Source organism: Marmota flaviventris, chromosome 6 (assembly GCF_047511675.1).
Source record: "Marmota flaviventris isolate mMarFla1 chromosome 6, mMarFla1.hap1, whole genome shotgun sequence".
NCBI classification, from domain to species: Eukaryota; Metazoa; Chordata; class Mammalia; order Rodentia; family Sciuridae; genus Marmota; species Marmota flaviventris.
The window spans coordinates 92,925,053-92,940,959 of NC_092503.1; the positions used below are offsets into that span (position 1 = coordinate 92,925,053).

Consider the following 15,907-nt stretch of genomic DNA (forward strand, 5'->3'; position numbering starts at 1 on the left):
CTAGGTTGTTGATTGTGATATTGAGTTCTATAGTTTCTTTATTCAGCTTTTGTTTGGAGGATCTGTCCAATTGTGAGAGAGGTGTGTTGAAGTCACCCATAATTATTGTGTTGTGGTCTATTTGATTCTTGAACTTGAGGAGAATTTGTTTTATGAACGTCGCAGCACCATTATTTGGTGCATAAATATTGATAATTGTTATGTCTTGTTGGTGAATGGTTCCTTTTAACAGTATATAGTGTCCTTCCTTATCCCTTTTGATTAATTTAGTCTTGAAGTCAATTTTATTAGATATGAGGATGGCCACCCCTGCTTGCTTACGAGGACCGTGTGCATGGTATATTTTTTCCCAACCTTTCACCTTCAGCCTGTGTATGTCTTTTCCAATCAGATGTGTCTCCTGGAGGCAGCATATTGTTGGATTTGTTTTTTTAATCCATGTTACCAGCCTATGTCGCTTTATTGGAGAGTTTAAGCCATTAACGTTTAGAGTTACTATTGATATATGGTTTGTACTTCCAGCCATGTTTGATTATTTATCTTCTTTTTTTTTTTTAATTTAGTTTGTTTCTCCATGGTTAGCTTTCCCCCCGCCCTCTGTCTTTATAGAGGCACTTCCCACTGATGGTTTTGGTTATTGTTTTTCATTTCTTCCTCGTGTAGTGTTTTGCTCAAGATGCTTTGCAATGCTGGTTTTCTGGCTGAAAATTCTTTTAGCTTTTGTTTATCATGAAATATTTTTATTTCGTTGTCGTACCTGAAGTTTAATTTTGCTGGATACAGAATTCTTGGTTGGCATCCATTGTCTTTCAGTGTTTGAAATACGTTGTTCCAGGATCTTCTCGCTTTCAGCGTCTGTGATGAAAAATCCGTTGTTAACCTTATTGGTTTACCCCTGAATGTAATCTGCCTCCTTTCTCTTGTAGCTTTTAATATTTTCTCTTTGTTCTGTATATTGGATATCTTCATAACAATGTGTCTTGGCGTTGGTCTACTGTGATTTTGTGTGCTCGGTGTCCTGTATGCATCTACAATTTGTATATCCGTTTCCTTTTTTATTTCTGGAAAGTTCTAACATTAAATTGAATCATTCTAACTTTTCTGAAGTGTAATTTTAATCAGGAAATCTTGTGAGTTCTTTTTAAATCAATAAAATTATTTTAAATAGTTAACTAAATAAGTTAGCCTCTTCATTCATATTTATCCCTCTCGTTATATATTTTTTGTATTTGGACTACTGTTTTTCTGGTACTTTAGTCACTTCTCTATCATTTCTCAGGTTCTCAAGATTTATTGATAATTAATAATCCATATCCATTCTTTGTGTTTTAAATCTTTTGCTCTTTTCTTGCCTTTGTTTTATGTTCTTAATCTTCATTCATATATTTTAAAAATCAATGCTTTGATTTTAAGGCACAAGCTCTAGTTTGTTTTCATAAGAAAGACCAACAATATTGCCCAAACATAATAATATGATTTTCATATTTTGTGAAGTTTTGTCAAAATGGAAAACATGCATAAACTGTTTAATCCTTACCTATTTCTTGTAAATTTTTTAGTCTATGTGAACCATAGTTCTAAATTGTTCATATAAAAGAGGGGGCATGGAATTAGAAAGACAGTCGAATGAATTGGACACAATTTTCCTATGTTCATATTCCAATACACCATCAGTACAACCACAAGAAAGGGGTCTCCTATTAGAAAAAGTTATACTCCATGTATATATAATATGTCAAAATATACTTTATTGTCATGTATATCTAAAAAGAACAAATGAAAAATAGAATATATATGAACAATTGATTTCTAATTATTCCTAAACAAAAGGAAAAAACAGTAAATGAAGGGGAAAGAAATAAAAAGTTTGCAAAAAATTAATTATCTCCATCTGCCAACAGTAGTAGATGCTTATATATAGAAAAAGCCTGTTTTAAAAATTCTATATGCATACACACTATCATACACACACATGCACACATACACATGCACACAATGGAGAGTTTAACCAATAACTCACAAACTCCACAATTCTATGGAGCCACATAATTAAAAACTTAGAGCTTATTAATCCCAGAAGTATTAAAATAAAAGAGTCAGTATATGCATTTAACAAAGTAATCTCTTAAAAACACACAGGAAAGAGAATCTCCTCATGAGGATTTTTCCTTTTTTTGTTTAACTGCATCTGTCAAATGAACAATGTTATTCATGTCAAAATTTCCCCTGGGTGAATAATGCAGTTTCAGATTATCCATTGAGAAATTATGTCTATTAAAGAGATAATTACATGAATTATTACATAAATGAAGAAATGTGTGTGGTAATAAGAGACTGAGAAGAATACAAAAGAACTTATATCAGCAACCACTTGTACAAAATCCTGTCTCCATTTTTAGTCAGCTTTTTTTTTCTGCCCTGAACAAGAAGACCTGACAAAAATAATTAAAAGAGAAGTTTATTTTGAGGTTCATGGTTTCAGAGTGTTCAGTTCATAGATAGCCAACACCATTCCTTGTTACCTGAAATGAGACAGAACATCATGGTAGAAGTTGTGGTAGAGGAAAGCAGATGAGAACATGACACCAGGAAGCAGAGAAAGAGAAAGACAATTCTCTTCTCACCAAGGTCAAAACATGCCCCTAATGACCACCTCCTCCAGTCACACTCTCTCTGCCTACAGTTATAATCCAGTTAATTCCTATCAAAGGATTACTGCACCAATTAGGTGAAGGATCTTATAACCCAATGATTCCACCTTTAAGCTTTCTTGCCTTGTCTTATACATGAGATTTTGGAGGATACATTCCAGAACCATCCGAACAGTAAGTTCCAATTGAGGCCCCAAAGAAATTTTGAGAGATTTTAGTAAGGCATAAGAACGATTTTGTCTAAGGAACACCTGACTGATGTGGCCATCTAGATGGTGAAGTCATAGAACCTATACCTGTCTTTTCCCAATTATACACATTTTACTTTGACAAAATCTAAGTACCATGTGTCTACATATCATTATTAAGAATTCATTCTTGCCTATCTATGATGTAACTTCTTATATTGATTTAATAAACAGAGCTAATAATTGTGCCATATATTTCACATGTTAAATGTTAGTAAGATTCATCTCATAATGACTCCTTTGCTGAGAGACTCTACATATTAATATAAAATCTGACAAAATGACATAGAAAAATAGAAGACTTTTCTTAAACTGAGAGTTATTATACTTTGATAAGAATTGCTTACTTTTATATATATGAGAAACATATTCTGCATGTATATTGTAAATATCTTTCAGGTAGCTTAGCATCTATATTACAGAAGGTATTTCTATATTATAATATTGTATTAAGTTTGTAAGTGATGATAGTGAAACCTCAGAAGGAATTTCCACTGACTCTACTCTACTTTTTTTCCCTTTGTGAAGAAAAGACTTTGTACTATATAGACTTGTGATTTTATTACATTTCTTATTTAAATAAACATTTTTAAATTTCTAAAAAGAAGTAATTAATTTTATAATATTGACATTATAAATGATACAAACTAATATGTGTATAAATAGATATTTGCATTTGTGTGTGTATATATACACACCCCAAAATAACATATATAGCTACAGGATTTTCTCAAATACTTTTTATTTCTTTGGTATGCATTAATAGATCACTATCCTTTGATCAGAGAGTTCTTTGAAAAACTTGATGAAACTAAGAATAGTTCCCTCACAATAATTTACACACATAAGTAACACATTTGCATAAAATTTTCAAGAGATAATACACTTCATTAAGCAGATCCTTGATTTAGGCATAGCTGTAAGTAAAAGTGATTAAACAAGATATTTTCAAGTTCTTTCAGGATTTGGGGTGTAGCTAAGTGGTAAAACACATCCGTGGGTTCAATTCCCAGTACAAGCACGCACACGTGCACACACACGCAAGTGCACACACACACACTCCCCTCATATAGAACTTACAAAAGTTTACAACAAAAATACAAAATAAAAACCAACCAACCAATCAATAGATGTGCAAATGAACTAAACAGACACTTCTCTGAAGAAGAAATGCAAATAGCCAAAAATATATGAAAAATTATTAAACATCCTTAGAAATCTAGGAAATGCAAATGAAAGCTCACCAAGTTTATATCACTCAAGTAAGTGTGGTAATCTTCAAAAATAAAGGTAAAAATAAAAGCTGGTGAGGATGTGAGAAAAAGTACACTTATAAATGTTGTTGGGACTACAAATTAGTACAGCTGCTTTGGAAAGCAATATGGAGATCCTTATAAGACTATGAGTGGACCCACCATATGACCCAACTATTGCACTTCTTGGTATTTATCTGAAAGAATGAAACAGAGCATACTATACTAATACATACATTCCAATGTTTATTATTTTTTATTCCACAGTTCACCATAGCCACGTTGTAGAACCAGTCTATCTAGGTGTCGCTCAACAGAGTAATCAATAAAGAAAGTATTATATATATATATATATATATATATATATATATATATATATATATATATATACATATATATATATATATATATATACACACACACAAATATATATACACACATATATATGTGTATTATTACACTTATGCACACACACATACACATGAGGGAGTTTTATCAATACATAAAGTAGGATGGAATTATGTCATTTGCTAATAAATGGATGGAACAAGAGAACATAATACTGAGTGAAATAAGCAGATGCCAGGAAGTAAATAATTAAATGTTTTCTCTGATATGTGGAAGCTAGAGAAAATAGAAAGGGGAACAGTGGAGTAGAGGAAGGGGACAAGGGGAAGAGTAGAGGGAGGGGAAAAGGGAGGAAAAAGAGAATGAATTATCTAAACTATGTCATATGCTTGTATAAACAAATCATAATGAATTCTACATTTATGTATAACTATAATGAACTTATTAAAATAAATTCAAGAAGCATAATGGAATAACATTCTTGTTCCGGTTGAGCTGTACTTTGTGAAAATGATAGATAAGAGATGACAGCATGTAAAACACATAGGTCTAGGATACCTGAGTCTAAATCCTAGTTCTATCACTCATAAAGATGGTTAATATTTATTCAGAATGTACCATGGGTTGAGAATTGTGCTATGTGCTTTTGTGCTGACTTCTTTCTAGTTTCATAAAGCTGGGCAGTCATTTAACCTTTTTTCCTCATGAGGACTATGAAAAGTGGATGTTTTCCAAACTATACAGAAAGTGAAATGCATACAGCTGAAGATTTGCTCAAGGTCATTTGGAAACTGAGATGCGCTTTTCTGGTCTCTTTGACTATAAATTTTATTTGCTTTCAAATATAATTCAGTCATCTCTCATGCAAACAAACAAAAAACAAAACCAGAAAAGAAAAGAAACCCTCAGTTTATTTGAAATCCCTGTAATAATTACTGTGAAAATAAAGTAAAAAGTAAAGCATATATTCATAGAAAATTATACTGAGCCTGACTTTGAATTCTATACTATCATCCCATGTTGTAAAAACATTGCTCTTTCTCAATAATTTATTGTGTATTTTTAGTTACCTATATTTATAATAGTTACAAATACAATGATTCTTTAGTTTGTGACTTTTTTCTATTATAAATTAACAAATCAAGAATTGTTTTATTTATGCTTTAGTTAATATAGTTTAATAAGCACATCTAAGTCTTCATAGATTCTAGGCTTAGTGTGATTATCTATTAGTACCTTCTTTTTTTCTTTGTGCTCTTCTGAACTCACACAGACTACACTAAAATATGCAAACAAATAAACTAATAAAGAAAACTATGTTTTTACCCAGTATCTGGGAAGCTATGCTCTTTTAGTCTTTTGTGAACTAAACATATAATTACATATACTCCTGATCACACTCCTGAAACAGGCAACATAAACAAATAGAAACTATGGGAAAAACACTGCTAGTGGGGCAGTGACTGCCAGAGTAGCTGTCAGAGACACAGAAGTAAAACATGAATAATTCCCAGCAGACAAATGCACCCAAAGTCAGTGTCTGAGGTACCATGTTGAATAGTGTAGTCTCACCTACTTTTTTGAAACCCACATCATTTAACCCTTCAAATAGACTGTACATGTGAAAAGTTTGACAACACTGTGCATACTGAAGTCCATTGATAATGTTAAAAATTTTGAGAGCTTATACCAAAAATCAAGAAAATATATTAGCATTTATATATGTGTATATGAATCCTTATATATAGAAAATAAGTGGAATGAATTTTAAAATAAGAATAAATTATATTGCTTTCATAATTAAAGCAAATCAGCTGGGATAACTTTCAATGCAATCAAGGTCATGGCAGGCATGTAAATCTAAACCTCCTAATACAATCTCTATAAAACAATAAGGCAGAGAGAGAGAGAGAGAGCGCCAAAACTAGTAACACTGATGCTTTTGTCTTTTCCACATGTTGGTAATTCAAAGTTATTGTTGTTTTGTTTTCTGATTATGCTGCAGGTGAAGGATTTATACACTGGTTTACAATAATAAGAAAACTTCAAATCAAGTTATATACTAGAAATGTAGTATTAGAGCTAGGTTTTCTTCTTTGATCATTTTTCTAAGGTAATTAAAGATAATTATACTTGTTTTCATTAGAAATACTACATTTGGGGGAACAATGTGCTATAGCTCAATTTTCTCAAAGCCAAACTAGTATTGTGTGTATTTGTGAGTGTGTGTGTAAAATGAGAAGGGGAAAATAAAGTAATAAAATGCTAATATTTGTTGTTTCTTATATGTGTTTATTTAATTTTGTAAGCCAATTATAACAGTAATCCTTTAATTTAAGAGCTTATACAACTAATACTTTCTGAATCTAGGAAATCATAGCATGTCCAAACTGTTGGAAATAAAGTCATTCCTGCATTGTAAACAAATACAGAGACAGATGAGGTCTACAGTTTTAATAATAAAATTTTAGCCACAGTGCATATGTAAATAACATTTGAAAAAAAATCCCTACTTACCTGTAATGTTTAAGAGTTCTTCCTTTTCGACTTGACATTCTTCCTTGAATTGAGCACAAAATAAAAATGAAAAAAAAAAAAAACAAATTTTCAGTTTACTCTTACCCAACAAAGATTAGATTTCTATAAGCCATCAAATTTTTGCCACCAAAGGTTCAGATCATGAAACCAAATTCCTAAACTTGTTTTTATTCGTGGAAAATAACTTATTTTCTATAAACCTGATCACAAGAATATATGGATATATCCAGAGGAAACTGATAAAAAGAAGGGTGGGAAATTGAAGTTCTTTTGCTATATTAGAGTTGTTTTAAGCAATTAGGAAAGGACAAGGCTGGGTTTAACCTCTCCTTAAGAGGTGTCTTACCTGGTGGCAAAATTCACCTCTTTGTCATGATAATCCATTGATGATATGTGGCATACTTCTAAAATTGTTAAAAAGATAATTTTTAAAAAAACATAAAATCATGACTTCCTGGAAATATAAACTAAATATATGTTAAAGATATAACTGAACTCATTTATAATAATGAATCCAGTAACATTTTACTTATGGTTCAAAGGAGAATCCAAATACTCCCTCATAGAGAAAAAAAAAAAAGTTTTGATACCAGAAATGAATTTTCCATGGACCTGTTTCTCCATTTAATGATATTTTCACAATGCCATTTAAAATTCAAGGAATATCAGTGAAAATTAGATAAAAATAAATGAAAAAAGGTTTGAAATATTTGTGTAATGAATAATCATATATTTAATTTTTTAAAAATGTATGCTTATTATAATTTGAGTCTGAACAGTATATGAGTGCAGAAAATGATTATGATATAAATCAAAAGTGAATTTTATTTATCCTTGCCACAGGAACACAAAATTTTAATTCCTAAAATCTAACATGAAAGCCAACTTGAAATGACAAAGATGGTGTTTATGATGGAAACATGAAAACATTATTATTGCTTTTTTTTTTCTTTTTTAGAGTCCTGCAAAGAGATGTAGTTGTTTGAGTGAAGAAGATAATCAGGAATATTTGTGTCTGTGCATTCCGAGATGTGCTGCCAAAAGGTGTCTGCAAAATACAACTGACTATGAAGAGAACAGGTGCCAACATGAAATCTTTTATAAAGATGAAGTCAATACATCCAGGTATTTATGTATTGTTTAAATGAAGAATATCTCCAATATTTGAAAAACTTATAATAAATCATTATTGAAGGATTTCATAATACTTTGTAGTCATCATTGTTTTGTTTACAATTTTGAATATGAATATCAAATATTTACATATCCATATATAACTGATATATACTGTTAAAATACAGAGTCATTATGTATAATAATGGTAGCATATACAAACACACACATACACAAAGGAAATGAAGATTGAATAGGTCTATACAGGTGAAACTTATCTATATCACTCTAAAAATAAGTTAATATAAATTTGTGGTATATTTTGATAAGCTACGATTTGTATGACAAGTTCTGGAATAACTACTAAGAATGTAATTCATAAAATATAGTAAAAGTAACATTAAAGAAATAAAAAAAAATATTGCTCTAAAATGATGGTTTTAATCAATATCCTAAATTTACATAATAAAATATTAAAGGAAAAAAGAAAATCAAAGTAAAACAAGCAGAAGGAAGTAAATTATAAAGAGTAAAATAAATTTAAAAAAGAGCCCAGATAAGCAATGAAGAATATCAATGAGATCAAAATTTATCCTTTTATAGTAATAACAAAGTGAATAAAAATTTATCTACATGAGGAAAAATAAATCAGAATACTCACATTGCTGAAATCATGAATGAGAGACTATTATTAAATTATATGTCAAAACATGTTAAAATACTATGAAATGGGGAAATTTTCAGCAAATACAAATTACTGAGAATGATACAAAAATAAATTTAAAAATTGATTATATTTATAGCAATAAAACATTTGAATCAAGTAATTAAATAAGCAAGATTAATAAATAACCAGAACTATATGACTTTGTGGTGATATTCTAGCAAATATTTAAAGCAGAATTAATAGAAGTTATTTATAAACTTTCTAAAATAGAAGGAGGGAGGAAACAATGTAACCATCTATGATGCCAATAGTACAATGTTTCAATGAAACTGATAAGAATCTACCAACTAACATTTTATTAATCTAAAGCAAAGAACACTCAGCACAATGATAGCATTACATATACAAAGGTTTATATACTATGACCAAGTGGAATTTATCACAATAATGCAAAGTTGCTTGTACAACCTAAAATCTATTAATGTATTATGCCTTATCATGTAATTAAGGAAGAAAAGACAAGTGAATTGCACAATAGGTTTAAGAGATGCAGAAAACAAAACATTTGGCAAGATTTTACACCATTTCATCTTAAACACATTCAGTGGAACTTTTACAATATGATAAAGAATATTTAAAATGGGAAAGAAATAAAGCTAAATTATTATTATACTTAATGATGAAAGAATGAAAATGCAAGTAGATATACTTGCCATTTTACAACAAACAATATTGCTATAATTTTAAAAAAATAGGCAAAAGAAGTGTTGATTTTCAAAGCTATGGAGAAATAGAACTCACAGACTTCTGGTGAGGTAGTAACATGAATCCATGCTTTGGAAATACTCTGTCAGTTCCTCAAATGTTTAATCAGACTTGCCAGATGATCTAACTACTACACTTTTTATATACTCAAGAAAAACAAAAATAAATGGTAAAGCCTATTGTGAATGTTCATACAGTATTTTTAATTGTCTCAAGGTTCATCAAATTATAATATAGATAAATAAAATGTATTGTATCTATACAATGGGATATTATTCAGCAATGGGATATTATTCAGTGATAGAAAAGATTGGATTAGTGACTCAATGTGGATGAACCTTAAAAGAATATTGATAAGGGAAAGAATTATTTTTCCATCAAAATTAGTACAAAGGATATAGTCTGGCAGATTCAGTGGATACACGCACTTTTTTTAAAAAATAGCAATTACTCTCCATCAGTTAAAATATCAAAATTTATTACACAATGTGACATCAACTACTATACCGACAAAACACATAGAAATCTTAGAAATAACAAAATATGTTTAAGTTTTCTGTCATAAAACTCTATTATTATGTTCAGTTAAATTGACTAAAACAATTATTACCCAATTAATTCACACCATATATTACCAAAATTTAATTGAAGTTTGTTATATGAGCTAATAAACACATTCTAAAATCTAGAGAAAAAATAATGTCTTTTAAATCAATGTAATCTTTGAAAAAGAAGAGTAACCAGGTGGGACTTCATGTGCCATCTAGCATGATAGTCTACATATGAAGACTTTGTAAGAAAAACAGATGGGCCAAAGAGAGCTCTGAGAACACATAACATTTTACTTCTATAAATGAGACATTTGGCCATAATTTGATGTGAATTAACTGGGTTATTTAGTAAATGGTATTAAGGAAAGAGCTCAGTATGAGACCATAAATGAAAGTGGATTTCAACCTTTGACCTTATAGAATAGAAACAGACTCAAAATGTATTTATAGATTTGAAAGTAGAGTTACAAATTTTTATGTCACTGAAGAAATATAGAAAAAATGTATGGATTGGGATGAAGAACTTTTGTTTGTTTGTTTCTCAGAAATACAGAGATTTATTCAGAAAAGGTTATTCAGGAAAGGAGATTATGGGCTTTCTCAGGGAAGAGACATTTTGGGGGTAAAGCACAAAATATACATTCAAGTGAGAATCTGGGCCATTGCCAGAGAGAGAGTGCCAGAATAAAGAAATGTTTAAACTAAATTTACAGAGTACAACTTTAAATAAAAAATTATAGAATTGCTATAATATTAAATTAAAGGATTTCTTTCTAGTGAATGAATGAACACTACTCATAATGTTAACAGATACATAATGCATTAACATTTTTCTCTTGAAGCATAATTTATGTGAGTGCAGCGTAAAATGCACAATGTAAATAAAGTATTTCACACAGGACTATGTTTCTGCCCTAAAGTGTTTAAAAAACATTTTCTGAAAAAAATGGAAAACATTTAGTGAGAAAAAATAATTTAAATTAAAAAAAAAATTCCACCAGCTGTGTTGCCACTTGCAACTTTAGAACAGCTTTTGGTAAATTATGCCATCATATGTTCTGAACATCAGGCCCAAAGCATGAAGTGTTCATGACTACAACTTCCTTTGAAGATACAAATTTATGCCTAAGTTGGCAATCCCTACTAGCTACCAAAACTATAGCATATTGAAAATATCAGTTCATACAATCATCAAATATTTATTAACAAGCCCACCCCAAATAGAAGATACTGCAAAAAGAAGATACTGACGCCTGATGAGGTAATTTTTATCCACAGGTAAATTTATATTCTCTTTAGATTACATATCATGTTGTTTCCATTTCATTCAGAAAGCAAAAATGCATTTTTAAAATACTAAGGTATGGGTCTGGGGATATAGCTCAGTTGGTAGAGAGCTTGCCTCACATGCATAAGGCCCTGGGTTCAATCCCCAGCATCACACACACACACACACACAAAAACAAAAACAAAAACAAAAACAACACCTAAGGTCTATGTAATTTTTTTCTTTCTTTCTGAACATATAAGTAGTACATGTGGTAGCAATGTATTTTATGGACTTCTTTCTGAAAGCTAAATTAAGTGTTTCTCCTTTATAGGCTATTTTAGTAGCATCTGAATTTCTATGTAATGCTAAATATAACCAAAACATTATGTTTCAGTTATAAGCAAGAGTTCTATTTCAAAGTGTAAAATCTAAAAATCTTTCATGAGAAATCAGGTATAGTTTCAAAGTCTGTTTCTGTTGAGTCAGGAGGATTGTATAAATAGAAATTCATGTGAATTTGCTATAGAAATATATTTTGATCAAGGTTTTAAAAATTATTTCTGAACTAGGAATTCTAATAATTTTTAATAATTATTTATTCCTAAGACTTACGATTCCTGCCATGATGACAGTGATGTTTTATTTATGAGTTGACTTGCTTCCTTTGTATTTATTTTCAGTTTTGGATCTAACATAAATTTTTCTACCTACCAAACAAAAGTCATATGTACTTATATTTTACTTTTAAGAAACCACACCAAAACAATACAAAAAATAAATAAATAAAATGTGAACTATGGGAAGGTGGCCAGTGCCTCATATAGGGGTTTCTTCTTCCTACCAAGGAGGTTGTAAGCCACCAGAGAAATTAAAGTCTAGAATAATTAGTAAAGAACAAAAGACAAAGTCAGGAGAGATAGTTTTAAAAGGGGAGCTCCTGATAGGTCCAGCCCACATAGAAGCTGGAGCTGAACAATTAGAAAATGGCTCCCATGGTTTATTTAAGGGATTACATCAAAGGCAGGGGTAAGGTTTCAAGGATGGAGTATTGCTTCTGGAAGTCTTGCAGTCAGCAGGTTGGTTGACATCTTGGCAAGTCACCCTCATCTCCAGTGCGGTGTGGGACATGGCAGAGTCCAATAGAAATTCACAATGTCTCTGGGCAATAAACTAGAGGAAATGTCCACTGCAAGATCCCAGACACCAGGTTATCCTATTCATTAGGCTAGGTGGGTGCACAACACAGTCCATACACAGCCCATGGATGGCTCTCAACAGTAAACTGAACTCCATATGAAAATAATTTACTTTTTGTACAAGTGAATCTTTGTGCTTAATTCTGATACCTCTAAACTATGTTTTCTATCCTGGCTGGATTATTTTCTCTATTACACTTGCATGCACATATTTCTTTTTCCTCTTTATCATGCCCTGGAAAAGCAAATAACTTTTCTGCCTTAAATTTTACTGTAAAATGATATGGAGGTCATTACTTAATTAATTTAAGCAATTTAAAAGTAGATACCACTATATTATCCATATGCATGCCAAAACTAATTATAATAAGCTTCATTAAATGAAGCACTTTTGTATAATTAAGTTTCATCTATGGTATGAGTTGAAGCTTAGCTCATGTATTCACAATTATCCCTCATGTATTTTTTTTTTCCTGTTAGGTGCAAACCAATACTTAACTTATGCATTTAAATCATAGTTTGCCAACATTATAGCTCCATATTCTATGACTTTTCAAGATTTTATTTCATATTTCAAACAGTAAAGGGATTTTATGTATGTTATATGATTTTTTTTGCTACCTGGGATAGATTTTTTATTTTACTTCATAATATCTAAATAGCATTTTATAGCCCTAACCTTTTTACATTATGTTGCAAATTATTTTGTAAGACTTTGAATTTCATGAAGCTGTTTATGCAGTACCTTTCGGAAGATGACCTTTTTCTTCAGCATAGCTCACAAATTCAAAATGTATTTAATGATTACTTAGTCACTATTATTAATGAAGGACCTACATAATGTAAAGCATATAGATCATAACCTTAGGACTTAGGGGAATAAGTAGTTATACACTTCATTTTTTTCTCTTTCTAGAAAAAGTATGTCTTCATTAAAAACACCTCTTAATCACTATATTGAAAACAATAACATTGTAGTACAAACTTTCATCAAATAGTATTCTGCATTTTCTTGTTCATATTATTACTTGTATCAAATTTAATTACAATTCAGAATTTATTTAATAATGCAAGTGAAAATACTTCTTTCTTGTTCATATTATTACTTTTATCTACTATAATTAGAATTCAGAATATTCCATAAGGTCTTTTAGCTCAATTTATTTTCTAAAAAATTATTTGAATTTATTGAATATTTTAAATAATAAATATTATCAATAATATATATATATATATATATATATATATATATATATATATATATATGGGCCATTCTAATTTCCATGTGGTGTTATCAAAACATTGATGTACTTGTCAGTGAATATCTTCCAGCTTCCATTTATGGTAGCACTGTACAATATTATTTATTACAAGGACTAAATGCTTGATGTAATAGTATGTGGTTGGATGGTCTTGCCTTCTGGAAGCATCTTGACAATTTCTAGGGCCATTTCCAATGTTCATAATAACTGGCAGGAAAACCTGGCACTTAGCAGGTAGGTGATGATAAATGAATGTTATACGTTTTTCAAGGACAGAATAATTTCTTGCAAAGGAAAAGCTTTCCATGGTTTGTAAAAGTTCTAAAAGACTCAATGTACATTTTTGAGGCTATAAAATATTTTTATAAATATTTGTGCTTGATTCTGAACTTCATTTTACACATTAAGGCAAATATTATTACATGATTTTTATAATCATTTGATTTTTAGGAATGAAAAATTTTGTGTTAATAAAATCAATGTTTTGCAGAAATTTACTAGAATTTTTTAACCATACTTGAAAATTATACCATCCTAGGTAAATTTCTAATGTAAATTTACTATTATCAGTCTTTGTAGCTGCTACACTCATGAAAATTCTGTGTTTGGGAGCAAATGACTAACCATTTCAATACATCTCTACTTAATCTCTCATTAGTATTTTTACAAAAAAATGTTGTTAGTTATAAATCAACGTTCTTTCACATTTTATAATATAATAACAGTATTATCTTAATTAATTTTAATATAAAATATATTGATAGCTTATATTTATGAATTGTGGTAGATACAGAGTCCTATGAGAAATGAATACACTATGAACAGCATATGTTCTTCTGACTGGATTAATATCTTTTTTGGACATATGAAAGGATTAAGTTCTGAATTATATGGGGTTTATTTAAATTAAAAAAAATAGAACAGGTTTTCTCAAGGATGGGGATCTAAAGAAACTATTTAGATACCTGATTTCAACTACAACAAGGGCCCCATGATGAAAAAAAACATTGAAAGGTTCAAATTCTATGCAATTAGACATAAAGTTACATGAGTTAAGGACAATCATCTCTATATATCACTATTGAAGAAAAATTTTCAGATGATTTTGGAGCAATTTTCTTATGTTTTATATTTTTAATAGTACAAACTGGTGTTAAATCTATTCAGATATACTATATTGATATGGAGAAGCGATTACACAAATGTTTTACACAGTGTATATAGTTATAAAAATACTGATTATTGTCCACAATATTTTATAAACAATCAAAAAATATTTGCTTGTTAATTTGCTTGTTAATTATTGTAATTATCAAAGTTGTTGTTTTTATCTTGTTAAATCCATATGAATTTCTTAAGGAATTCAGAACACTATTTCAGTGTATTCATTAGGGCATAAGAATGATGCAATTTGACATTAAATATAAAGAAATAAGATTCAAATATGATTAGAGAACTTCAGAAATCTTTGAGTAATGTAGACGTTTAGGCTTCTCTTTAAATAAAATGAAACAACAAACAAATCCACTAGAATATTAATGAGCCCAAGAAACCTGCCAAATATGGAGGAGAATGTTCTGGATGAGAATTATAAATGAATGTGTATTCCATGTAAATGTGAATATAAAATTAAACAATCATAAAATTATGATTGCATACACATATCAAAAATACAGAAATAAAGACATTAGAATCAATTGTAAGGGCATTGATGCATTTATTTTACTTAAGAGGAATACAGCAAAATATGGATGTAGCTCAGTGGTAGAGCATTTGCCTATCATAGGCAGGGGCCTGGGTTTGATACACAGCATTGAAAGGGGAAAAAAATAGAGAGAGGAAAGTGTTAATTTGAAATTTGAATCAAACAATGGAAATTAAAAAACTGAAAATATAATACACAAAATCTTTGAAACTAAAAGACACAAAGGGAAAGATACTGAAATGTAACAGTATTCTAATCTTTAAAAAAATATATCATAGATAGAGGTTATTCATTTGAAAAAATAGAAGGCAAATCAATTATATGAATTCAAAAACTTATA

The 15,907-nt window shown here is 29.8% G+C and overlaps 1 protein-coding gene across 1 annotated transcript in view; it reads left to right on the forward strand.

Moving 5' to 3' along the window:
- Nucleotides 1-15,907, forward strand: part of Eys (eyes shut homolog) — a 1,581,889-nt gene that overhangs the window by 153,031 nt on the left and 1,412,951 nt on the right. The window contains 2 exon segments of the mRNA XM_071613805.1: nt 3,299-3,324; nt 7,997-8,163. Coding sequence (XP_071469906.1) covers nt 3,299-3,324; nt 7,997-8,163 — 193 coding nt within the window.